At 36.7% G+C, this 27,803-nt stretch overlaps 1 protein-coding gene across 11 annotated transcripts in view; it reads left to right on the top strand.

Moving 5' to 3' along the window:
• WWP1 (WW domain containing E3 ubiquitin protein ligase 1) overlaps positions 1–27,803 on the top strand; it is a 148,422-nt gene that overhangs the window by 55,636 nt on the left and 64,983 nt on the right. For 10 of the 11 annotated variants that reach the window (XM_072603633.1, XM_072603638.1, XM_072603634.1 and 7 more), the window contains 3 exons: positions 7,264–7,354; positions 15,199–15,337; positions 24,372–24,496. In XM_072603633.1, the coding sequence (XP_072459734.1) occupies positions 7,285–7,354; positions 15,199–15,337; positions 24,372–24,496 (334 nt within the window). In that variant the 5' untranslated portion in view covers positions 7,264–7,284. Of the gene's footprint in view, positions 1–7,263; positions 7,355–15,198; positions 15,338–24,371; positions 24,497–27,803 lie in introns of those variants that run through there. The other variant, XM_072603643.1, reaches the window with a different exon arrangement.

Raw genomic sequence — 27,803 nt, 5'->3', positions numbered from 1 at the left:
ATCAAAACATTTGAGGTATTGGTTCTGAGCTCTCTCCTCTAGGCAGTTTCTGTTACTGCCTTGTAGAACTTCCCCTTGAATTCCCATCTTCCATTGTGCCTTAATCCCAGAATACTGCCTTGCATGTGACAGAGAAGACGTTGTCCCATGGTAGGATTCCTCTATTATAATCAGATCCCTGATTATGCAGCTGATATCATTGATCTCTGCTGTTTTCCTGATTACCTTCTTTTATTATTTGCCTCAAAATTTCCTCTCTCAATTTATGTCCTTCCATTCCTCCAGGTGCCAGTTGCCCCCCAGGAATTCCACCTCTTCCCCCTTGGTAGGATGAGTAGTCTTTTCAAGCACCAGATTCCCCCAAATCACAACCAGAATGATATCCCCATTTCCCTTCACAACACATAGGAACATTCATTAGTCTAACTCCCTACCAGCACCAAAACAACACTTTCTTTCCCTTTCATTTTTACAACTTCCCTCCCCTTCTTCACTCAGCCCCCTGCAGGCTCTTCTGTTCTTGAGATCATAGGAATCACCTTCCTTTCATTGTTGGGCCTTGATTTGAACTAGACATATAATACACTCACCTCATCTTCAAGCTTAGTTTTACAGGGTCATCATTTTGGGCTGCATCCTGCGTTCCATTGCTCTTTAGAACATGTTATTCCATTTCCTCCTGTGTTTTCTGGTGGGTTCAGAACAGTCTTGTGTTATTCAAATGGCATTTCCTTTGTATTTGGAGACCTTTCTTCTGCCTACCTCCAGAATTTGTTGTTTCTGAATTAAATTTAACTACTGTGTGTTTTAGAATTTACAGTCTTGGGCATTTTTCTGGAGATGAAGGCAAGCTATGGTTCTTTCAATTGGTATTTTATTGTCTGTGTTAAGAAATTCTGGGCAGTTTTCTTGCATTATTTCTTGCATTATAGTGTTCTGGAATTTTGAGTTGTCATTTTATTTTAGGAAGCCTCTAATCCTTCACTTGTCTCTCTACCCATCATATCTTCCAGATCAATATATTTTGCTTGGATGGAGATCATATTTTCTTTTAATGTTACTGTTTTTTGCGTCTCATCTTCTGGATTATTCTTCACTTCTGTATTCATGCATTCCCAATCTATTCTCTCTTTTGTCTGACTCTTTCTGACCCCATTTGGGGTTTTCTTGGCAAAGATACTGAAGTGGTTTACCATTTCCTTCTCCAGCTCATTTTGAAGATCGGGAAACTGAGGTAAACAGGGTTAGACTTGTCCAGGGTCATATAACTAGTAAGCATTTTAGGCAGGATTTGAGCTGAGAAAGCTAACTCTAGGTCTACATTCTATCTACTGTACCACCTAGTTGCTCCCGTCATTGCAGATAACTGTCTTTCTATTTTGTCTCAAATTTTACTGTGCAGATGATAAATCTTCCTCTTAAAATTTTGTTTCTTGTAAAACACTCTGAAACAAAGTCCTGTGGTTCCACATTCTCCTTGAATTCCACAGGGGACCACAGGGTCCCCTGTCTCATCATGTGTTGAATCATTTTCCTTTATTCTGCAGCATTTATTTATAGATGTCTCAACTTTTTTTTTTAACCACATCTGTAGGGCATATTTTCTTCTACAGCTAATACTTTCCCTCTTGATTTATCTGCTTATGTTAAATTTGAGTTTTCTTGTTCCTGAAGTCATTGGTTATTTTAGTCTTTTTTCCTTTATGTTCCTCTGTTGGTCACTTTCTGTCTCCTTTTCCTCTTATGGTCATTTTCTTGGGGGCAGGATCTGAGAAAGGCACAGTCTCTTTGCATGCTGGGCAATTAATTCATTGTACACTAATCTACATGTCTGCCGCAAGCAACTTTTGTGAGTACAGAACAGTCTCAAGTGATGCTGGGTTCTTTCCCTCCAACTTAGTAGAGTCCCACATACCCATCCTCCTATAAAGTGCTTTTACCATTCCTTCCCATTTCTCTGGCCAAGCACTTTATACTGCTGTCACATTGGTGCTGTTACATCTTGGGGCGATTTCTTAGGCTCTGGGAATGGGGGTGGGATTGAGCTCTATATCAAGCCCAGACACATGTGCTGTCCTCTCTTCTGTGTTCCTCTCCTCTGTTGCAGAAATGTTTATATAGCACAGAATTTTGGTATGGTGATGGCCACCCAAGCCCCAGCAGACTTCTGCAGGTCTAGAGTCCAGATCTTTATGGCACTAGAAAGGAGAAGAGGGATTAGTCTGTGGGGGGTTTGGTCTTATTGCAAGCCCATAGATTGGTTCCTTGGTTTTGTGGTGTGGAGCCTTGTTATTGATATCATGGTAGGTGGTTGGGGAGGGGATGCTCAGTGGGCTATAGGTTTTTTTAAGCTTTCTTTTGGGTTTCTGGTATTCTTTCCATGAAAACAACTGAAGTTACTTTATCTTATAATTTCTGTTTTGGAGATATTTAAAAGCCATGAGGATCTGAAAAAATGTCTAGTACTCCATCTTGGCCATGTGTGATTCAGAAGTCTCCAGGTACCAAACTTTAAACAGCTCATTACCTTGGTTCAACTTTGCTTGACTGCAAAGCTGCTTTCTGATCCACTGAACAATGTCATAATCTTTTGTTCAAGAAATCATTGCTATAACCCAGCCTCACCCATCAATTCCCTTTGGAAGCCAGACAGAGACCTTAGACAACAACATACCTGACTTGCCTGTATCCTGTTCCCTTTTTTTTTTTCATATGTGCTGTTAAGATTGTGATTATAGAAACATTTTTCACATCTATATCCAGTCAAGATCTAAACAAAAAGCCAGGAGCCAGTGGAGGTGTAGGAAGAATTAATATTAGGGAAGGTAGTCAAAGCCAAGGTAAATCCACCTAAAGTCTGCAAGTACTAAAAAAGATGTCCCACCAGGGAAATGAGTAAATAAAAGAAAATAACAAATATAATTAACATATTCCGTGGATTAAGAAGAAATGTGAGTTATAGAAGGAAAAAAATGAGTTGATTCCAGGAACTAAAAGAAAGCACAGGAAAAAATTAAACATTTTGGGAAAAAATCAGGAAGAAGAGGGAGAAATTTGTTATCTTCAGTAATTGGCAGACAAAAAGAATATGCAAAAGTAGAGGAAGAGTTAGGGGAAGCGGGTGTCTTATCATCTGCATTACTTGTACACAGGTTTTTGTGTAAATGTACATTAAATTCAACAGTAAAACAATTTACTATGAAAAGGTAAGCATTGAAGAGAGACTAGTGGGAGGGAATTTTCAGAAGTAAAGCTTCTGATGTTGTACCAAATTACCAAAGAGGTTTTATAAAGGGAGAAAACATCATGAGAACTAGAAATTCCAAGGGGAATTGATGGGTGAGGCTGTTGATAAAGAGGCAAAGTTAGCAAATATTTCAGTTGCACACCCTTAATGTTGATCTTTCACTTTTCGCCACCTACTTCTTTGCAAGAGGGTCTCAGAGCAAAAGAGAGAAAAGATTAAAGGATAAGTTGGAGGAGAACATAATTAACAGTCGTAACTCTGAATGTGAAAAGTATGAATTCACTCTCAAAATAGAAAAGGATAGAAGAGGGGATTAGAACATGAAATCTAACAAAATGTTGTTTACAGGAAACATACTTGAAACAGTGACAGAGTTATTAACATGAGGAACGGAGCAGAATTATTCAGGCATATTTTTAAAAAGCAGGAATAGCAATTATTTTCTCTGAATGAGTAACAAGCAGAACTTGCAAACAGAAAGACCAACAGACAGGGCTTCCAACTTTCTGACCATAGGCAATACATTCATCATCACCAGAGAGAGAAGCACCAGGATATGGATTTTCAAAGCAGAGGAGGCTTTTTAAAAAGGATACCCAGAGTCTCATCTGTCACATGAACCTTCCAAAAAATAAGCCCCAAAGTAAAACCTCACCTCAGTATCTCTCTCTCTCTCTCTCTCTCTCGATAGATAAATTTTTTTTTCAGAGCTGGAGGGCAAAACCCAGTGCCTCATTAGAAATTTTCTTTTTATTAATTTGTTTTCAGTTTTCTATAATCACTTCTGTGAGTCTTAGATTTTTCTCCCTCTCCCTTCTGCCTCCCTCCCCGAGAGTGCATGTAATCTTATATGGGTTCTACACATGCATTCTTATTAAACACATTTTCATATTAGTCAATTGCATATAAAAATTAAAATGAATGGCAGAAACCATGAGGAAAACTCAGATAAAGCAATAACACAAGAGAAAATAGTCTGCTTCATTCTGTGTTCCAGTTTGATAGTTCTTTCTCTGAATGCGGATGGCATTTTGCCCCAAGAGTCCTTTGGGAATGTTTTAGGTCCTTGCATTGCTGTGAAGAGAACTGAGTCTACCAGAAAAATTCCTCACACACTGTGGTTGTTGCTGTGTACAAAGTTCTCCTGGTTCTCCTTTCACTCAGTATCAGTTCATATAAGTCTTTCCAGGTCTCTCTGAAGTCTTCCTGTTCATCATTTTTTATAGCACAATAGTATTCCATTACATTCATATACCACAAGTTGTTCAGCCATTCCCCAGTTGATGGGGACTTTGATTTCCAGTTCTTGGCCACCACAAAGAGAGCTGCTATAAATATTTTTGTACATGTGGGGCCCTTTGCCATTTTTATGATCTCTTTGGGATACAGTCCTAGAAGAGATATTGATGGGTCAGAGGGCATGGACATTTTTGTAGCCCTTTGAGTATAGTTCAAATTGCTCTCCAGAATGGTTGGATCAGCTCACAGCTCCACCAACAATGAATTAGTGTTCCAACTCTCCCACATCTCCCTCAGCATTTATCATCTTCCTGTTTTGTCATGTTAGCCAATCTGATAGGTGTGATATGGCATCTCAGAGTTGTTTTGATTTGCATCTCTAATCACTAGTGATTCAGAACATTTTTTCATATGGCTATATAGATAGCTTTAATTTCTTCAATGGCTATATAGATAGCTTTAATTTCATATCCTTTGACCATTTATCAATTGGGGAATGACTTGTATTCTTGTACGTTTGACTAAGTTCTATATATTTTAGAAATGAGGCCTTTATCATAGACACTAGTTGCAAAAATTCTTTCCCAGTTTTCTGCTTCCCTCCTAATGTTGGTTGCATTGGGTTTGTTTGTGCAAAACTTTTCAATTTGATGTAATAAAAACTATCTATTTTGCACTTCATATTGCTCTCTGTCTCTTGTTTGGTCATAAATTTCTCCATTCTCCATAAATCTGACAAATAAACTATTCCTGGCTTCTCTAATTTGTTGATAGCATCAGTCTTTATACCTAGATCATGTATCCATTTGGCTTTTATTCTCGTGTACAGTGTCAGGCATTGTTCTATGCCCACTTTCCACCACACTGTTGTCTCGTTTTCCTACCAATTTTTGTCAGACGGTGAGTTCTTATCCCAGAAACTGGGGTCCTTGGGTTTATTGAATAGCAGATTGCTATAATCATAGACTACTGTGTCTTGAGTACCTAACCTATTACACTGGTGTACCTCTCTATTTCTTAGGCAGTATCAAGTGGTTTTGATGATTGCTGCTTTGTAATGCAATTTGTGATCTGGTAAGGCTAGGCCACCTTTCTAGCATTTCTTTCCATTAATTCCACATTAGAAATTAACAAAAGGTATCTGAGGCCTGTTAATGGGCCTCAAAGATCTTTTAACTCTTCCCCCCACCCACCATTAACCTTACATTTACATTACAGGAAATAATATCAGTGCTCAGTGTAATGTGCCAATGGATAGAGCACTGTTCTTCTAACCTTGAAAATTCTATAAGGTTGTAACTTCCAATTTCCTTCTCCTGGAAACAGGTGTGAAAAACACACAAACGGGCAAAGAGTGGAGACCTGTACTTCAAGACTTCTACCCTTATGGCATTATGTCTCTCTCGAACACTAGCACATAGGGAGGAGAAACAAAAAGACAAAAATAAGGGACAGGTCTTGTCAGGTAGTTCCACTTAAATGTACCCCAATTGTTTCTGTGAAGACAACCAAAGAAGCTCCTCTTTATTATGTGGTTAATAGACCAGAGCCATTTACAGACTGTTTGTGTGTGCTCTAAGAATTTGATCAGTTAAGTGTTCTCCAAGTGCTCATACCTCCTCTCAGTTTTGAACTCTGAGAAGTAGACTACAGACCACTTAGTGGTTCTTTTCCCAATAATTGTTAAACAATTCTGGCATTTAGGGTACTCCCATTTTGAAACCTCAGTGTTTTCCATCCTTTGACTTGAGCGGAAAGGTAGGGGCTTGGTCGTTGCTACTTAGCCCATTTTTTGACCCTTTTAGGTGCACATACAGCCAGTCAAAGCTTCAGAGTGGTTTAAGGTATGCTTTTATATAGCTGTTACTTATCTGTAAAAATATGTAACTTTTCAATACAATATAAACCTTCTTGAGGGCAGGGATTTACTCATTTTTAGATTAGTATTCCCACTACCTAGGAACTTATAGAAACTAAAATGATCTGATTCATTGATATGTATAGGCTAATAATTTTTAGGTTATTATAAATGTTGCTTTTGAAAGGTATTGTTTGTGTGTAATTTTCTCATGAATTTGCTCCCCCCAAATTCTTCTAATTTCCATTTCCAGAAAAATGGATCTTTTTTTGTACTAGTTTTTTGGTATCAAATTCCTTGTCAGTTGACAAAAAATAAAAAGGAGTGGTAATCTCATAATTCCATGGTTTTTTAATAGAGAAAGTACTTTTCCTATAGAAAATTGTAAAATGCTTTATTAGAATATTTAGTTGATTTTACATGCATCACTATCTCCACTTAAGTTCAGTCAGACATCTTTTGGAATTGTTTCCTTAATGACCTTAGAATTTTTTTAAGGTTATGTATTGAATACAGACATGGAGATAGTCTGGTACAGTGGAAAGAAAGTGCTACGTTTTCAAACAAAAGCTAGAGGAATTCATTTAAAATATTGACTGCTGCTACTTATTACCTGTGTGACCTTTACAAAGCACTTTGAAACATAGTTCCTTATCTATTAAATAAGGAAGTTGGGCTAGAAAAACTCAGATGCCCCTTCCAACTTTAAGTTTATAATCCTATTTAAATTTTTATTTTACCTGGAATGTAAATAAGTTGTCACATATACATGTATGAAAAGAGAGATTATTCTCTTAGATATAGATTTTTAGCTTAGTATAACTTCAAAGAGTTCAAATAACATATTGTAAATTAAATATCACTCAAATATCTGTTTTATGACAAATGAATACATTCTCTCTCTTTTAAAAAACAATAGGCTAAAACTGAATACTAGGAAATGGCCACAGCTTCACCACGGTCTGATCCTAGTAATAACCACAATGGAAGATCACAGCTTCAGGTGACTGGTAAGTTAACTAAATTTATAGCTATTTGTTTAGACTCTATGACTGTTGATTCAAATTTGATTCTATTTGAATAATAATATAAGCTCTGAAATTTCTATGCACTTTAAGGTTTTTATATACCACAACAACACTTTGAGGTTAGTATAGTATCTCAGTCTGACAGATTTAGAAATTGAGACCTAGAGTTTTAGTGACTTGCCCAGGGTCACATAGAGTAAATGTGTCAAATAGTATTTGAATATGTTTTCCTAACTCTTAAGTCCAGTGCCATATTTACAGGACCCATTTCAATGTACCAGTTTGTACTTACTGGATATTTCTTACCATAATCTCTGTAATCAGTGCTTTGATAAATATATCTAGATACTTTCATAAGCTATTTATTAAAACACATCTATAAACAAGAGTCATTGAATATGTGAGGTGAGGGAACTTAAACACCTTTGTAAGATCAGCTCATTGCTTTTGTGTGACCATTGTGAGGACAAGGCCATGTTCCAACTCTGGCCTACTTTAGAGCTCTCTGGGGCATCAAGTTCTACTTTTTCTTGATGAAAGTAGAGATGCTACCCAAGTACCCGCAGGATTTTTATTCATGCTTAATGATCCATTTTAAAGATCTCTCTCAGTATTCTTTGGCTCATGTTCAGCTCCCTCCCTTGATGCTTAAAGAGTTATACATTGAGAGGCTAGAAGTGTAGCACCCACAGGGCTTCAAGACTTGGTCAATCCTAGAGTGGTGGCTGACCTGACCTGAGCCATTCTGAATTTCTTCTACAAAATAGTGGTCCTAAAGAGGCTTCTGCAGAACCTAGAGTCATAATTAATAATTTTTTTTTGTTTAATTGTTTAATAATTTTTGGCCATAGGCATGTCACTTTACTGGGTATTCTTAACCTCAGATCTTGGAAGATTTTTGTTTTTGTTTTTAAATAACTGTTGCATTGCAATTAGTTTTCTTTGTAAAACTAAATATTTTATTTTCTGTGTTTGAAAATAATCTGAGGAGTCCATACTGTCTAGACTGACAAAGAGATCAAGAACTTCTGCTTTATCTAGTTTTATCTCTTAACCTCATTTTCCTTGTCCATTAAATGAAAGTATTAGCTGACTGTGATTCAGTGATTTTTCTTTTTTTGACTCAGTGACTATGGTTCTTCTCTTCCCTACCCAAATTACCGCTTTTGTCCTTTTGGACAAATTCAGTTCATTTTTCCTCCTTTTTGACTTCCAGATTTTTCACTAAGAATAATCTTTAAACTGAGGTGCATGGATCACTGGCATATTGTCCTTTCCACCACCCCCACTTTCTCACTAGTTTTCAATCTTTCCCTATTTACTGGTTACTTACCTACTATTTGCAAACTCACCCATGTCTCCCCAGTTCCCAAAAAACTTTCATTTGATCCATCCATCTTCACTAGCTGTTGTCCTTCATCTCCCCTCCTTTTCATGATTAAACACCTGAAGGAGGCTATCTACAGTCAGTTCCTCCTTTTCCTTTCTTCTCTTTTTCTTACTTTTTTTGGTCTAGCTTCCAACTTTATCATTCAACTGAAATTGCTCCCTTCAAAGTTACTAAATGATTTCTCAATTGTCAAATCAAATGATATTTTCTCAGTCCTTGTCCTTTGTGACTTCTGTAGTCTTTGGAACTGTCAGTCACCCTCTACTTAATTTTCTTCTCACTAGGCAGGTTTTCATGACATTACTGCTCCTTCTCAATCTCATTTAGTCCAGATTATGCATACCAACCACAGATGAGCCCTTAAAGTTGTGTTTTGTGCCCTCATTTCTTCTACCAAACTCCTTTACTTGATCTTATCTGCAGATTAAATAATCATTGCTGTGCGGATGATTCTCAGGTATATTTATCCAACCTTACCTCTTTCCTGACCTCTAGATTGGCATCTTCAACTTTTGATTGGGCATCTAGAACTGGATGTCCTATTTATATCTTCAAGTCAATATGTCCACAATAGAATTCATTCTCTCTCCCTACCTTGAACACCCAACTAAATCCTCTCCTCTTACGAATTTTATATTACAGTGGAGGGCAACACCATTTTTCCCACTGCAGTCTCACAAATTATGTGTAATCTGGCTTCTCTTTATTCCTAACACAAATATTTCATCTCCCAACTCATTTTTCCTGATTGTCCCTTATGCCTTGAATTCATTTCCTCCCTGTTTACACTTTACACCTCTTCTCTTCCTTTAGTCTCTGCTAAAATCCCACTTCTGCTAGAAGCCTTTCCCAACCCCCCCTCAAATGCCAGTGCCTTCCCTCTGATATTATTCCCAATTTATCCTGTTTTTATCTTGTTTGTATTTAATTGTTTTCATGTTGTCTCCATCCATTAAATTGTTAGCTCCTTGAGAGTAGGAGCTGTTTTTGCCATTCTTTTTATGCCAGCACTTAGCACAGTGCATGGTACATAGTATAGCTATTGTTTCCCCCCTTTTTGGTCTCAAGACCCCATTAAATTCCCAAAAATTGTTGAGAACTCTGAAGAGATTTTGTTTATGTGGGTTGTTTTTATTGATATTGGCCATATTAAAGCTGATAACTATTTAATATATATATATATATATTTTAAAAATAATAATTTACCCATGTTACATAGTAACACAAATAGCATATTTTAAAATAAAAAACAACTTTTCTGGGACAAAAACAAATATTTAGTGACAAGAATGGCATTATTTTACATATTTTTGCAAATTTTTAAATGTCTAACTTAATTGAAGACAGGTGAATTCTCAGATCTGTTTCTGTATGCAGTCTGTGTGATATTTTGTTTTGGTTGAAGTATGTGAAGAAAATCTGCCCTCACACAGACAGATTTGTAGTTGGAAAAGGAAGAAGTATTTTTAATAGGCAAATAATGTCTTAGCACCTTTTTGAAAATAGTTTTGACCCTGCAGACTCCCTGAAAAGGTCACTGGGACCCCCGAGGGCCAAAGACCACACTTGGAGAAATATTGTCCTCCGAATAGAGTTTGACAAGGATGGAGTAAAGGTTGTCAGATCCCTTGTTCTGGGCATTATGTATATATTAATGTAGCCTGAGATCAAACTAATAGCATGACATAATGGATAGATGACTGGTCTGGGTGTCAAGATGACTTGAATTCCAGTCCTGCCTTTGACATGTATTGGTTTTGTGACCATGGACATGTCATGTCACTTAACTTCTCTAAGTAATGTCCCAGGGAAATTTATAAGCTAAAAGTTACACATATGTTACTGTTCTGCATGGATAGAAAGTGTTGAGGATTATCTATGAACTTGGATTAAGTATAGTTTTTTTAATGTATATTAATGTCACTCAACATCCACTTGGCTAACTGTTTTTGTTTTTTTTTTAATGTGTAAGTCTGACCATCAGCTCCCACCTCTCCCTACACCCTTCCCACATACACTCAGGAAACTCCCCATAGGAAAGGAATGCCCCCAGGAGCCATTATAACGTGCTTGTTGGGCTTTTAAAAGCTCTTCACAACTTTGCTACTTCCTGACTTTACCAGTCTTTTTGTCCTTTACTCTTCTTCACATACTATGTAATCCACTTATTCTAGTGTACTTGCTATTCCTTACAAATAGCACTAGAAATCTTCCCATCCCATCTGTCCCCCATCCCTGAAATGCTCTTCCTTCTCCTCTTTAGTTTTCCTGGCTTCCTTCAAGAATGAGCTTAAATCCCACCTTCCGCAGGAAGCCATTCTCAGTTCATCAGCTACTGGTACCTTCCCCTTGGAGATTATTTCCCATCTACTCTGTATATACCTTGTGTGTGTCTAGTTATTTACATGTTATTTTCTCCATTAGAATGTAAGGTTATTGAGGTCAAGAATTTTGCTATTCCATTGCCTGACATGTAATAGGGATTAATAAATGCTTTTTGATTGCTTAGTAGTAATTTGGAGCATTCTTTCATACAGTTGTTGATAGCTTGCCTTTCTTCTTTTTTTGAAGTTGCCTATTCATATCCTTTGATCACTTAATCTTTCAGGGAATTAATGACTTTTGTTCTTATATACTTATATTAATTCCCTGTATATCATGAATATTATACCTTTATCAGAGTATTTTATTACAAAGATTTTTTTCCCCAGTTAACTATTTTCTTTCTAATTTTCACACCATTAATTTAGCTTGTGCAGAAGCTTTATGTAATTGAAAGTATCTGTCTTCTTTTCTTTTTTGTATCTTCAGTTAAATGTGGTGTTTTTCTCCCCCCCCCCACCTCTGTCATAGTTTGAAAGGTATCTCCTTTGTCCTCTTTATGTTTTTTATGATATGACGTATTTGGATAATGTAATACATTTGGAACTTAGTGTTACATGACGATTAAGTGAAGAGTTCAGTAACTTTCAAGCCACAAACCAATTTTACTGATTTCCTTAAGCTGAAATAAGCATCAGAAACTCTGCCCATAGGTAGAATAGGTCAGGATCAGGTATTTAAGCTAACCTTACATTTCCTTATGTATTGAACTGCTAGAATACCTTGGTCTGACTATCACAGCCCTTCTGTAAGTAGGAAAGTGGTTGTCGGGTAAGACTTTAAGAATTCTGTAGTGTTTTGGTTGTAGTTTCTGCGTTGTTTTTTTCTTTCTGTCTTCATGGATATTATTGTGTATGACTTGTACCTACCTCTGAGCAGGTAGTCACTTCAGAGTTTATATGGCAAGTAGTTTTTTTTCCTGTGTTCTTGTATGTGGTTCCTGTCTGGGTCTTGCACTGTTTGGGAGCCAGGATGCACAATATGGCCAATTGGGATCTGAAAAATGATGATCTCTCTTTTAGACATAGCATCAGTTACTTTATGACTTACTTTAATTTTTCATCAGTTTGTTAATATCTTTGCAGCAGACAGCAACATAGAAAAACCTCAAAAGCAAGACTAGAAACTAGGGTTTGAAGAGAATTTTTGTTCTTCATTTGTTTCTGTTGTGTCTGACTCTTAATGACCCCATTTGAGGTTTTCTTGGCAAAGATGCTGGAGTGGTTTGACATTTCCTTCTCCAGCTCATTTTACAGATGAGGAAACTGAGGCAAGCAAGGTTAAATGACTTGCTCAGGGTCATCCAGCCAGTAAGTTTGTGAGGTCAGATTTCAGGTGAATCTTCTGACTCTGGGGATGGCACTCTATACACTGTGCTCCTTGAAGAGAGTATTGTTTGCAATTCAGTTAACCTGAAAAGAAGCTTGTAATTTCAGTGAACTTGAAGCTCAGTAGGAGTCAAGAGTGTGATATGGCAGCTAAGAAAACTAGTATAGTTTAAGGCTGTGTTATGAGAGTCATGGTTTAGGGAGATGGTAATATCAAAGTGTTTTGCTCTGTTTAAATCATACCTCAAATATTGTGCTCATATATAGACGGGCATTGATAGTATCTGGAGAAAGCAAGGATTATGGTGAGATTTCTTAAGTTCAGTTAGTTGAAGAAGATATGGATGTTAACTTGGAAAAGAAAAGATGCAGGAAGGATACGATAGCTAATTTGGAGTAAAGAAACCAGAAAAGTGAGCCAGAGGGGATTCTCTGGAGATGTTAGTGGGAAGTAAGCTAAATAGAGTGGAGATGGCTAGTGGCTAAAGTAAGGTATGAGTAGGAAGTGGGGATGGATGCTAAGCTGAAATGATCTTGAGGAAGCTGCTCGATCCTTGGTATTTTGTAATTTGGTATTGGTAAACTGGTGTTGATAATTGTGGACATGGGAGTGCTTTTCTTGGTGAGCTAGTTATGTGGTTTCTTATATACGGTTAATTTTAAATTACTAAGTAATCATTGGCAAAGTGTGGTTAAGAATGTGTCTTTCAAATGATGTGTTAGAGTGCCTGTCTCCTTTCGGTCTTCTGACATTGATAAATTTCCCTCTTTTGTCATCTTTGCAAATTTTCTGGATATGAGGTGAAACCTTAGACTTGATGTTTATTTTTCTTATTATTAGTAATTTGGAACAGTCTTTCATGTGTTGTTAATAGTTTGCAAGTGTTCTTTTGAGAAATATTTATCTATAGCCTTTGTTTGGCCTCTTCTCCATTGGAGAAAAGCTTTTGGTTTTAAATATTTGAACTGCTTTTGGATATGAGGTGCTTTTCAGAGGTATTTAAGGCAAAGATTTTTTTCCCATTTGATGACTTTCTTATCCTACCTGTATTGATTTTGTATAAAATTTTTAAAAATTTCATAAGCTTAGAATTGTCTTTTTTACTTTTTGTGATCAACTTAATCTCTTGTTTGGTTAATACTTTTTCCTCTAACCCATAACTGTGAAATGTACCTGGTGATTTTTTATTAAAAATAGAATGTTATTGATATCTTCTGTTCTTGCATCACTTATATTTCCTAAAAATTCCCTCACCCTTCTCCTCCCAGAAAACTTCTCCCATAACAAAGACTAAAAAGAGGAAAGAAAAAACCATTTCTCTAAAGGTAAATGGCTTCTTAAGAGTAAGTTTATGATGCTTAATCTGGGTAGGGGGTAGTTTGGGGAAAGTGGGAAAAGAAACAGGTTTTTATCTTCCCTCAAGGAAGTCACAGCAGCCAATCCAATCCAACAGACATTCATTTAAAACCTATTACTTGAAAGGCACTGAACTATGTCCTGGGATATAAAGAGATAATGGAAAAAATGTGCCTTTCCCCCAAGAAGGAACTGTTGGACTTAGTCAAAAAAGATCTGAATTTGAACCCTGCCTCAGACACTTTACAAATGTGTGACTCTTGGCAAGGCATTTAATCTCATTCTCAATTTTCTCATCCTTGAAGTGGGGAAATGAAAAGCAGTCACCTCACATGGTTAGTGTAAACAAATAAGATAACATAAAAAGTGTTCAGCAGATTTAAAAGCACACTATGTTTCTTTAATATACCTCTCTCACTTTGCACCTCCCAGTTGAAAAAGAAAAACAAGACCTTTGTAATAAATATGCATAATCAAGCAAAACGAAACACGTTTCCTAATTAGCCAAGTCCCAAAACAGTATTTTTCAATCTGCACCCTGATTCTCTTACCTTTTTTTCAGGAAATGTTTAGCATATTTCATTCGGAGTTCTTAAATCTTTAAAATTTATTTGTCTTTACAATATTGTTGTAATTATATAAATTGTGTTCCTGGTTTAGACACTCACTTCATTCTGTACTAGTTCCTCTAAGCCTTCCTAGGTTTCTTTGGAACTGTGATTCCCACCTTCCCCCCCAACTTTAGATCATATTCATCATTCTCACATAACATAATTTGTTCAGCCTTTCTCCACAAGTGGGTACTCGCTTGGTTTTCAGGGAAACTAAGAACTTCCAGATAAAGACTGCTTTTGATGTTTTTGTGGAGAAAGGCTAAACAATTTGTGACAAAGATAAATAATTTATCAAAAACATCTGATACAGTGACTGTCTCTGGAAATGTATATAACATTCTACCCTAGCAGTCCCTAGCCTCTCAGCTATGAAGAAGGAAGGTGTTTGGTTTTTTGTTTATTTGTTTTTTAATCTGTTGTTTGGGAACTTTATTGGTTTTTCAGTTGTTTTGAGTTTGACTTGCTTTTAGTGATCCTTTCATTTACCTTACAGTCATTGTGTATATTCTTTTGGTTCTGCTTATTGCATTCTATGTCACCTCCCACAGATTTCTCCCAGATTTTCCTTAATTCTTCATATTCATCATTTCTTACAGCATGATATTTGCTGAAGGTTCTTGAGAGGATTAACCAGCATACTTGTGCTTCAGATTCCAAGACGTAAAGGATACTAGTTGCTTTAGAACATATATGTTCTAAGTATATGCCTTTTTTTTATAAGATACGTGCTATAGTAATTGTCATATTTCTATCAGTTTCTAGTGCCAAACTGAAAAGAAAAAAGAACTGGTTTGGAACAGCTATCTATGCAGAATTATCTGTAGATGGAGAAATTAAGAAAACAGCAAAATCCAGTAGTTCTTCTAATCCAAAGTGGGATGAACAATTAACCGTGTAAGTATTTTGTTTCAGTAACTTGTATTTATGTATCATTATTTCACAACAAATCCTACTTTGACACCTCATTGTGGCATGGAGATGACTGTGGGTTCTCAAAAGCTATATAAGTAGTACTTAAGTTCTGATTTGAGCTATAGCTGCTAAATAATAATGATGGGTAACATTTATGTAGTACCTACTATGTACCAGGTACTGTGCTAAGTACTTTACAATTACTATTTCATGTTATGCCCACTACAACCCTGGGAGATAGGTGCTGGTATTATCCCCATTTTGTAGATAAGGAAACAACACAGAGGTGAAGTAAATGAATTTGTCCAGGGTCATAGTAGCTAGTGAGTTTCTGAGGTTTTATTTGAACTCCGGATCCTTCTGATTCTAGGCCTCATACTCTGTCCACTGTACCACCTAGCTACCCTGTGCCATACAGGGAAAAGCAGAAAGTATATTCTTTGTGACATACTTTCCAAGGACTAGTCTGCCTAAGCACAGAGAAAGTCAGTGTCAGTAACCTGACCATTAGGTGATGAATTCTTTGGCCCTAGTAACCATGAAATAAAGAAAAACACAAATTGCATTCAATTCTGTGGATTCTATATCTTCTTTTGTGGACATTGTGGCAGAAAAGGGAGCAGATAGTGCTCAGAACTACAGGCTGTGTTAAAAACTAGTTAATTGCTATATTAAATGAAAGATCATCATCCACCAACTTGTGGTTCCATGTATTACTAAAGAAATTGAGTTGTATGAGTATTTGCATCCTCATTGTAAAAGAAACCAGAAAAATATAATGCTTACTCAAATTTTCTATAGAGATAGGCAAATAAAGGAGTTGCCCATTGGTGGAGTTGATTTCTTTGTTATCTCCAAAGAAAACAAGAAACTTAATTTAGCAAAACATTTGCTTATCTTGACTTGCAGTGCTGTTCATAAGCAAAAGCATGAAGACTACCCCAAATACAGTTGAAATTTATATTGTTGAATTTATATTGTTTGTAAAATTTATATTGTTGAATTTGTATTGTTTGTAAAATTTCTGATTTTTTTTCAAGAGACCTGATTAAATCATAAATTATATTCTTTGATAATCTATGACATATAAAAATCAGTGTAAGAGAAGATGGTAAAAAACATGTTGGAAAATATGGCTCAGGATTAAGAAACAGAAGACCAAAGGTTTATAATTATGGGATCAGAGAATCAGAGCCAGAGCTGGAAGGGGATAGTAGAGGCCATTCAGTCCAGCCCTCTCATTTTCACATGATCAAATTGAGGCCCAACAAGGGCCTTTTATTGATTAAGTGTTTTGATTACTTTGATCACTAAAAGCAATTAATATTAGGTACTTAATAAATACCTATTGCTTGACTTGACTTGATCTATTTTACTCACATAAGGCTGCATCAATTTCCTGTACATTTCAGGCCCCATCCAGTCAAGGAAGAACTTACAGTAGGAGCATCCTTTCCTTTGCCCATCCCTCAAGGAACCCCAGATCTTTATGCCCTATCTGGCTGACTTTGGGAGATGGAAATCTTTCCCCCTTGCCTTTCCTTTAAGCACCCTTGACTTGAGATCTCACCAGAGAAGAGATTAGGTAGAGCTTCCCTCTTGTTTACTGGTCCATCTTTCTGCCATTCTAGACTCCTCTCACCCCCTGGGGCAGCTAGGTGGGGAATAGCAGTGTTGTTTGTTCATACTACTTAGATGAGCTGAGTGTCCCCAGTTATAAGCTTTCCTGTGAAATGGAAGATCAACAGGCCTTAGCATCTGTTCTTTCACTGTGTTCTTAAGTTCTCCCGACTTTACTATCTGCCCTAATGCTATGCCTTATAGTCCCGTGGACATTATTTGAATATGTGCTTATAAGGAAAATCACACTGGATGTGATAAATATTCTTATATACAGCCCCCTGTCCTACTTTGCTTTATAGGAATGCTTGTTTTATTCAGCCCGTAAATTGATGATTGAGCTCTGTCTTGAGTGGAGGTGTGTGTGTGTGTGTGTGTGTGTCTGTGTGTGTGTGTGTGTGTGTGTGTGTCTGTGTGTCTGTGTCTGTGTCTGTGTCTGTGTGTCTGTCTGTGTGTCTGTGTGTGTGTAGGTAGATAACCTTTTAGACATGGTAGATAACAGTGAAAAACATGGAGATAAATATAGTTCCCTTTGTGAGGAAGAGAGACATGTCCGTTTTGGCTATGTCCTGCAGTACAGGAAGGGAACTATAATGTATAACAAGACCAGAAAGATTGATTACGGCCAAGTTGTGAAACAGTTTAAAAGCCAGACAAGTTAATATTTTATTCTTAGGCAGTAGGAAACCATTGCATTTTGTTGAATAAAGGAGTGACATGATCAGGTCTTCACTTAAGGAAAAACTAGATTGTTGGACCATAGATTAGACTAGGGAGAGATTTGAGGAAATGAGATCAATTAGAAGCCCTTTTCAGTAGTCTAGGTAAGAGGTAATGAGTCCCTGACCTGTGGTGGTTACTGTATAATTAGAGAGGAGTTCAGATGTGAAGAAGTTTGTGGATGTAGAAAAAGTAAGATTTGGAAGCTAACTCATCATCAGCGGTTTATGGAAACAAAAGTGAGTGAGGACTTGGGGATAATGCCACAGTTATGAATCTTGGTGACTGTAAAAATTATGGTGGTCTTGGGAGATGAGAGGAAGAAGATAAGTTGTGTTTTGGATATGTTGAGTTTGAGATGTCTGTGGGACATCATTTGAAATATCCAATATGCCGTTGGCAACGTGGCAGTGGAACTCAGGAGAGAGACGAACTGGATGTACATAGTACAGTATATATCTTGTATGTATATTTTTGCTCTATCCACATCCACATACACACTGTGTACTTAACCACATAATATACATATACACACATACATATGTGTGTGTATATATGTATGTGTATGTGTGTGTACCCTCTTGTACACATATATGTGCAAGTGTGTATAAAACAGGCTACAACTCTTTCTTGAGTCCCATGTCTGCAACTGCCTACTGGACACTTCCAACTTAGTATCCTAAAAATATCTCAAACTCTAAATACCTTATTATCTTTACCCCCAAATTCTCTCCTCTTCTGAGGCAACCATCATTTTTATACCTCACTGATATCTGTCGGTTGCTGCATCTTATTATTTCTGTTGCCACAAGATAGCTGAAATTTGACCCCTTCTCTAATCGCACATTCACGGCCATAGATCAGGTAATTAATTTTTGACTAACAAGGACTATGTACAGAAATTTAGAGGCTAAATCCAAGGACTAGGAAGCCTACTCAGATGAAATCATTTAGTCCTTGAAGTGATTGAGTTGTAGTACCTGTCAGCAGGTTGATCTATGGATCTCTAAAACACATGAGCCATAACTTCTGGCGTTGTTCTTTTTCTATTCTGGCACTATTCTTATTCTTTTTCTTCCTTTTTTCTTTTCCCCCCTCCCCAATACAAAGATACAAATACACATGTATCTAGATCTATGATAAATAGGTGTAGATCTGTATTGGTATATATGTACATACATATATTTATATGTATTTATACATTTATAGTTAACCAGGTTACTTCATAGTTAGAGTGCTGCACCTGGAGTCAGGAAGATAGGAGTTCAAATTTGACCTCAGATTCTTAGTAGCTATGTTACTCTAGGCAGGTCACTTAACCTCTATTGCAGTCGCCTCATCTGCAAAGTGGCATAATAACAACACATCTCTAGTGTTGTTGTAAGGATTAAATGAGATAATTGTAAAGCTCTTTGCAAACCTTAAAATGTCATATAACTGCTAGCTATTTATATTCTTTGTACATTCCTATATCTCCAGATCTGTTTTTATATAGTAGATATATAGCTTTATATGTGTATTTATACACATAGATCTGGATATATACATATGTGAGTGTATGGATTTATGTGTGTATGTTACACATAGATATGTGTAGGGGGAGGAGAATGAGAATAGTAGATAAAGCCCTAGACTGGAAATTGAGTCATGTGGTTGAGAGGCCCATAGATTTACCTGATTATATGTATTATGTTTCGGCTACTTGTAGGATTTGTAATTTCATCTGTGTAGGTTGCTTGCCCCATTGATTGAAATGATAGCTTCTTTACACCTCTGAAAACAATCTTTGTGAGTCATGATCAGAAAAGTTAATTACATGGTAACTAGTCATTCCTTGATGAACTTCTCTTGATCAAGCTAGGTTATTCCTCAGAACTAGAGTCTGTTGTTCATGTATCATACCTAAAGTCCACTCATCTTAGAAGAGGCATGACCGAATCATTTGTGTGTTAATGTTACTGGGATTTTAATAAATTACTAATTAAGATCAGTTAATAGTGATGTGGTAGCCAAGAAAGCTATTGTAATCCTAGGCTGCATTAATGGAGCAGTGTTATCTACAGTGAGAGAGGCAGTACACAGTAAGCAGCTCTGATCAGACCACATCTAGAGTATCATGGTCAGTTTCAGGCGACACATTTTAGGGAAGTTCATTAGTAAGTTACAAGGTGGTATGATTATGAGGAGACTGAAAACTGTTGTTTTACAGTCTATTGAATTAATTGGTGATGTCAAAAAAAAAAGTCTTAGTGGGGAACCTGATACCTTCAAATGAAAGAAGGACTAGAGTGACACAGTGAGCAGAACAGGGAACAATGAGTTGGAAATTTCAAAAAAACATTGTGGCTTGATCTAAGGAAAAACTTCCTTACAGTGATAGTTGTTTAAAAGTGAAATGGATTACTTTGGGAGGCAGTGCAGTTTTCCTCAATGAAAATCTTCAAGGAGAAGAACTTCAAGGAATGTTGTAGTGTATATTAGTTCAGATCTGGTTTAGTTGGACTCTAAGATCGTTCTGAGATTTATGTGAGTCCTCTGTACCCTATAGTGTTTTGGAGATATAAGGCACATTGTTTTCATTGATTCTGAATGAGTAGAATCTTATGTGTTATGAATCCCTGCTGCTGTTAAGACAGCAAGAGAAAGACCCCCTAGCACCTTGAGTGTAATGATCTCTTATAGGTTTATAGAAAAGATGACAGGGACCAGAATTGTACAGGAAGGTCAGGCAAGCATGGATGAGTATGTTTTAATATGAAGCATCAAAGGAATAACATTGATGTGGTCATAGGTCCATGTGAATATTTGGTGTCTTCTCTAGTAGATACTGTAAAAAAAAAAAAAAAAGCTTTTAATAATTTCGACTCTGCTAATTGAAAATTTGTACTGAAGGACAGAGATAAGATGATGGAGAAAAGGCATGAATTTGCCTGAGCTCTCCCACATTCTCCTCGAAACAATATTAATAATGCCTCAAATTGAATTTTGGAGGGGGAGAACCCACAAAAGGGTGGAATGAAACCATTTTCCAGCTCAAGACAATTTACAAAGTCATCAGGAAAGGTCTGTCATACTGTGTAAGCATGGTTCAGTATAGGCTACTCCATCACAGGTCTTGGGGGCAAATGAATCAGCAGGGGCAGTGGAGGCTTACAGAGCTTTCAACCTAAAGTTAGTAAGGGGGAAGAACAACTGGTCAGAAGATTACAGGGATCCCTTTGCTGGCATTGGGTACAGGACTCTGTGGCATTGCTCATACGCAGATCCAGGTCACAGTCCTGGGTCACAATCCCAGAGTGAAGAAGAGTATTCGCATACCAGAGCTTGTGGCCTCAGAGGAGCCAGGGGACCTTGATTACAGTTACAGGGTGCAAAAGAGTGCTTGTGGTTGCCCTCAGACCAGAGCACAGGCCATGAGAGGAGTAACCACACTTCTTCTTAGATAATACCATCTTGGAAGAGCTGAAAACTTACAGATCCCCAGAACTAGTTCTGAAAACAGTGGGACAAAGGACCTGAAGCTTGGGACAAGGCTGCCTTTGTCTCAGGAGCAGAGCCCAACTTTAATATCAAGTTAAAAGTCAAGAAAACGGCTGGGAAAATGAGCAAACAAAAAAAAAAGAACCTGATCGTAGGGAATTACAGTGATGATAGGAAAGATCAAAACACAGATTCAAAAGAAGGCAACAGAAACACCTATATCCAAAGCCTCAGAGAAAAATGTGAATTGGTCTCAGGCCCCAAAAAAAGAATTTGGAAGAGCTCAGAAAAGATTTTAAAAATCAGACAAGAGAAATAGAGAAAAAAATGGGAAAAGAAATGAATGCTACATGAAAGTCATGGGGAAAAAGGAGTCAGTAACTTGGTAAAGTTTGACACAGAAAAAGTAGTGAAGAAAATAATATTTTAAAAAACAAAGTAGGCCAAATGGTAAAGGAACACAAAAATTCACTGAAGAGAATTCCTTAAAAAGCAGAATTGTCCAAATGGAAAAAGATAAAAATTCACTGAAGAGAAGAACTCCTTAAAAAGTATAATTGGCCAAATAGAAAAGGGGATACACGAGCTCAGAGAAGAAAAAACTTCTTAAAAATTAAAGTTGGGCAAGTGGAAGCTAATAACTTCATGAGACATCAAGAAGCAATAAAACAAAATCAAAAGAAAGAAAAATAGACCACAGTGTGAAATACCTCATTAGAAAAACAACTGACATGGAAAATAGATCAAGGAGAGATAATTTAAGAATTGTTGCACTACCTGAAAGCCATTAAAAAAAAAAAAAAAAAACCTCGACATCATCTTTAGAGAAATTATCAAGGGAAACGCCCTAACATTCTAGAACCAGAGGGTAAAATAGAAATTGAAAATCCACCAATCACCTCCTGCAACAGATCCAAGATGAAAATTCCCAGGAATATTATAGCCACCTTCCAGAGCTCCCAGATCAAGGAGAAAATATTGCAAAGCAACCAAGAAGAAACAATTCAAATATCATGCACCTAAGTATAATAGGATAACTCAGGATTTAAAAGTTTCTACATTTAAAGAGTTGGATGGCTTGAAATATATTCCAGAGGGCAAGGATCTAAGATTACAACCAAGAATCACCTAGCAAAACTGAGGATAATGCTTCATGGAGGTAAAAATTTCCTCAATGAAATAGAGAATTTTCAAGTATTCCTGATGAAAAGACCAGAGCTGAATAGAAAATCTGGCTTTCAAATACAAAATTCTCAAGAGAAGCATAAAAGGTAAATAGGAAAAGAGAAATCATAAGGGATTCAGTAAGGTTAAAGTGTTTATGTTCCTCCATGGGAAGGTGATACTTGTAACTCTTAAGAATTTTCTCATTACTAAGGTGGTTAGAAGTTATATAGACACTGGGCATGGGTGTGAATTGAATATAATGGGATGAATATAATGGGAATTTTTTTTAAAAAATTAAGAACTGAGAAAGACAAAGACTGGAGAAGGGAAAAGGAAGAGGTAGAATGGGTTGAATTACCTCACTTGAAAGAGGCACAAAAGAGCTTTTACAGCACAGTGGAGGGAAAGATGGAGGAGATAGGGAGGAGCATTTAAATCTTACGCTTACTAGAATTGGTGAAAAATACTATCTGCCTTCAGAGAAAGACCCAATGGGGGACTGAATACAGATAAAGCATATAAACTTTTATTTTTCTTGGGGTTTTTTGGGGAGGCAGGGAGTTGTGTTTTCTGTCACAACATGATTAATATGGAAATATGTTTCGTATCACTGAATATATACAAACAAATTGCTTCCTTCAGTGAGAGGGAAAGGAAGGAGGAGGGAGATGAGTTGGAACTCAAAATTTTAAAAAAAAATTTCTTTTTACATGTAATTGGGAGAAAATAAAATATTAAATGTGCTCAAAAAAAAATGATGAGCAAGAAAAATCTAGGCAGACTTACACGAACTGATGCAAAATGAAATGAGCAGAACTAGGAGAACGTTATACACAATGATAGCAATATTGTATAAAGATCAACTATGAATGACTTAGCATGAACACACACACCCACACTCTCATTTTACAGATGACGAAATTGAAAGCCAGATAGGCAGAGAGGCCCCTAAGGTCATATAGGAACTTTGTATCAGAACCATATCTCAAACCCAGGTCTCCATCAGTTCATTTCTCTATCCTCTATACCAAAAAAGGGTCTTCTTAAGAAATTTAACAGTATAAATAAGACTTTAAGGAAGTGTTAAACTGGCATTGCTGTATTTTTTGACATTTTTTTCTCTATTTCTCAGATAGATTATAGATTAAGCTCTACATAGTTAAATCTTATGAAACTTATTTAATGCAGATTTAAAAACTTATTTTGACATGTTGTCAATCAGGTGTTAGCAACACATTTCAAATACTTTACAAGACCTTATTTATATTAAAATACAGTTGCTATACAAGGATAATAAACTTTTTAGTCTGTACTTTAACATGATATTTACAGATCATTCTTATCTCTTTATTAGGTTTATCTTTATTTATCATATTTGTCCATTTCAAGTTCTTGTTTGTAGTTAAGTAACAAGCAATATTTATTTGAAAAATATTCTGTACTCTATATTTCAGGTGATTTATTGATTAAAATTAGGCTTCCCTGACACAGAATTTTGAGGTTTTACTACTAGGAAGGGCAGTTAAATGGTACAGTGGATAGAATACCAGGCCTGAAGTCAGAAAGTCTCCTCAGACATTTACTAGCTGTGTGGGCAAGTCACTTAAACCTGTTTTGCCTCAGTCTCCTCATCTGTAAAATGAATTGAAGAAAGAAATGGCAAACAACTCTAAGTATCTGTGCCAGTAAAACCCCAAATTGGGTCATGAAGACTCAGACACAACTGAATATGACTGAATAACAACAATAGCTATGCTAAGAAATTATTATGAAGGTTTAAATAGCATGGAAAGAGCACTGGACTTGAATTCAAGTGGGTTCTAGTTTCGAATCTTTTCTTTGCTGCACACAGCCCTGTACTGTTAGTTGAACTTTAGTTTCATCATTTGTAAAATGGGGAGTAGTTATTTTTGCAGTGTCACAGTGTGGTTGTGAGGAAAATGCTTTATAAACATAAAGCAGTATATTAATGTAAGCTGTTGTCATTCCTCATATCTTGTATCTTTTTTGTTCTGATTTTTGACTATAGGAATGTGACACCTCAGACCACATTGGAATTTAGAGTATGGAGTCATCACACTTTAAAAGCAGATGCATTATTAGGAAGAGCAACAGTAGACTTGAGACAAGCTCTTGAAATACACAATAGAAAATGTAAGTCTTTTGTTCTAATTTCTACTATTTTATTTTGTTATTATTTAAATTTTTAAAAATTACATGAATAAGCAAGAAATCAGTTGGTATATTTACTATGAAATTTTATTATTATGAGGTAATTTCAGTTTTTAAAAAGTGAATTTAAAAATTACTTATCCATCTCATAAATTTGCCAAATAATTTAAATTCTCTAACAGCATCCCTCATTTGTCCTCTTTTTTTTTTTTTTGATGGAGATATGAGCAAGCAGGGGATGGGGGTACAAGAGGTGACTAGGTAATACAATGGATAGAGTACTGGACCTGGAGTCAGGAAGACCTCTTTAGGCACTTACTAGCTTTGTGACCCTTGGCAAGTCACTTAACCTCCATTTGCCTCAGATTCTTCAACAGTAAAATAGGGATCATATTAGTACCTACCTCCCAGGGTTGTTGTGGAAATCAAGTGGAATAACAATTGTGAAGTGCTTAGCACAGTTTCTGGGGCAGAGTAGGTACTTAATAAATGCATAATCCCTTCCTCTCACCTACTCAGTTTTGGTGGGTGTTACTCTTGGGCTTATGCCTTCTGGAATATCATTTTCTTAAATCTCCACTGCTTTATAGTGGTAGCTATTAAATCATGGGTGATCCTGAGTGTGCCTCCTTGGTACTTGAATTCTTACTTTCTGGCTACTTAAAGTATTTTTTCTTTGACTTGAAATTTATGGATTTCTTCTATTTTGTTTTTAGCAGTTTTCATTTTGAGTTTTTTTTCAAAAGGTGACTGATTGATTCTATTTTTACTTTGCCCTCTAGTTCTAAGAGATCTTGACAGTTGAATTTTTAAGAGTTTTTGAAATAAGTTTAGGTTTTTTGTTTTGTTTTGATCATGACATTCAGATATAGTTCAATGATGCATAATTTTTATTTCTCACTATTTTCCAGGTCAGCTACTTTTCTTTTGGTTTTTTTTTTTCCAGCCTTTTGACTTTGCTTTAATGTTTATTTTTTTCCACATGAAGTTATTGGCTTCTGCTTGTTCCATTTTAATTTTCAGGGAGTTTGATGCTTGGGCAGGATTTGGCACTTCTTTTGCTAAACTGTTAATTCCCTTTCCAATTCCTCCTTCCTTAGTTCTCCTTTGTGTTGCATTTTTTTCCTCAAATATTCTCACTGAATTTCTTTAAAATATTTTTAAAAAATTCTTAAAACACTTGGCTTCAATTTTTCCAGAAATTCTAGTTGAATTTGTATCTAGGCCATGCCTTTCGTAGAGGCAATGCTTACAGATGTTTTGGAGTCATTTTCTTATGCTTTTGTGTGTCTTGGTTTTTCCATGCTATCATAATGCCTCATTATGGCGGGGTTCTCTTTCTCTCCCATTCCCCATCCCCCCATTCTTCTGGATGGATGGTTTTGGCTGGTCCTATTTCAGCTTTCTGGGGGTGTTGAGTGTTGTGTTATTCCCATATGTCTGGGACTGGCTGGGGACCTGCAAGCTTTTAACACTTTTCAAGTGGTCTGATCCAGGGCAAGGTCTGATGGTTGCACTTCTTGGTCTGAGCTCTGCAAAATCCTGACCTGGGTTTCAGTCTGAGTAAGAGTAGACTGCAGCTGGACCTCACCTCATCAGCCAGCTGAAAAACTCTTTGGCTTAGATCAGGCAGAATTGTAGGCTTCTCTTCAGCCTGGGATTCTACCCTGGTTATTCCCTCTATAGGCTAGACTTTGGAAGTGAAACCTTGCTTTGCACTTGAAGAAGTCTGAATCACATCACTGCTCCTGGCCTTTGAACTTCCTTGCTTCTCTGTACACCACACAGGGCCTCCCTGTAGTGGAATGCCATGACCGTGTACAGGTCCCTTTCTTACTCTGTCTTGCAGCTATGACCCAAGACTGGGTAGTAGATAACAAAGCTTCCAATTGGTATTTCTCTTTATCGTAATGCACCTGTGTGGGTCTGGGGATGTTTCAGTATGGGTCTTAGACCTCCTTTTCCCCTGGTGTATAACTTCAGCCTTGTATCTCTAGTGTTCCATGAACCATGGCCAACCCCTGTGACCAGTGTCCCAAGTCTTTCCTAACTGTCTCCCTGTACTAAGCTAGGCTGGATAAAAGATTACCTGTGACCTTTTCTGCATTTTCCCATCAGGTTTCAGGCTGGTGCATTGTCTAGATCTGTTAGGAGTGGAGAGGAACTTCAATATATTGCCTCCTATCACGCCACCATCTTTGCTCTGCTCACCATGTTAAATTTAATTTAAGTTTATTTTAAATATCTAGTCTTTTCTACAGGGAGAATAGTTATGTTTGTTGTTATTTGATGGAGACCTTTGTGTGTCCCAAAATAATGTCTTCCCTGTTAGCCTTTCCTTAGGGCTAACTTCTTCCTAACCATCCCTAACCTTTCTCTTGCATACAGTTTTATGCAAGAAGTATGTGGGTAGTTTTTTCTAGCAGACTTATAGCTGTTCATTAATTTAGTAGAGTAGATTATGCCTTGAGAGGCAGTATAGCAGTGCAACAAAAAGAAAACTGGACTTGGAAGCAAAAAGCCTGTTTTCAAATGCTGTATTATCTAAGGGACCACCAACAACCTTTAATTTAATCTCCCTGAGTCTGTTTCCTTGTGTAAAATGCAAGGAATAATACTAACCTCTCACTAAGTTATTGTGTGATTCAGATGTGGTAATGTAGGTAAAACAACTTTGTAAGTCTTAGTGTCAATAAATGTGAGGTGTCCTTCTTTAGAAATCATAGTGGGGAAGTGCTGAGTGTCTGTGAATTAGTTACTGTTAAGGTAGGAAGTTCAAACCCAAGATGATGGGTGACAAGGGGAAGAGAATCTTTGTTGCATAAGGAGAGAATGCCATCGATACAGAGAGTTCATAGTTGTGTCAAATAATAGCTTATACTAATTAACTATTGTAACTGAAAAACCATGTGTAAGAACCTCTTACTTGTATTTCTCTGGACTATGCCTTTGTTTTATGTTTCACTATTATATTGATTCATAGGATTTTCAATATGGGAAGGTGCCTTTGAGAGAAATCTTTTTTAAACCTTTTTTGATTTATAACTTGAAAATAAGGCCCTGAGAGTCTCAAATTACTCAGTCATACAGATCATCAACTAAGACCAAAAGTCAAATCTCTTGACTTTCAGTTCAGTTCCAGAGAAGGAGAATGGAGAGCTAAAATTGGAGTCAGAGAAGAGACCTGGGTTCAAATTCTGTCTCTTCACACTGAATTAATTCACTTAAAGGGCTGGTTGCAACTGCAAAAGGGCAGTTGAATTAATATTTGTAAAGCCTTTGGCTTTAA

This window comes from Notamacropus eugenii, chromosome 4, assembly GCF_028372415.1.
Source record: "Notamacropus eugenii isolate mMacEug1 chromosome 4, mMacEug1.pri_v2, whole genome shotgun sequence".
NCBI classification, from domain to species: domain Eukaryota; kingdom Metazoa; phylum Chordata; class Mammalia; order Diprotodontia; family Macropodidae; genus Notamacropus; species Notamacropus eugenii.
Note: the sequence above shows the minus strand (reverse complement) of the source record. Positions and strands in the feature narration are given on the sequence as shown.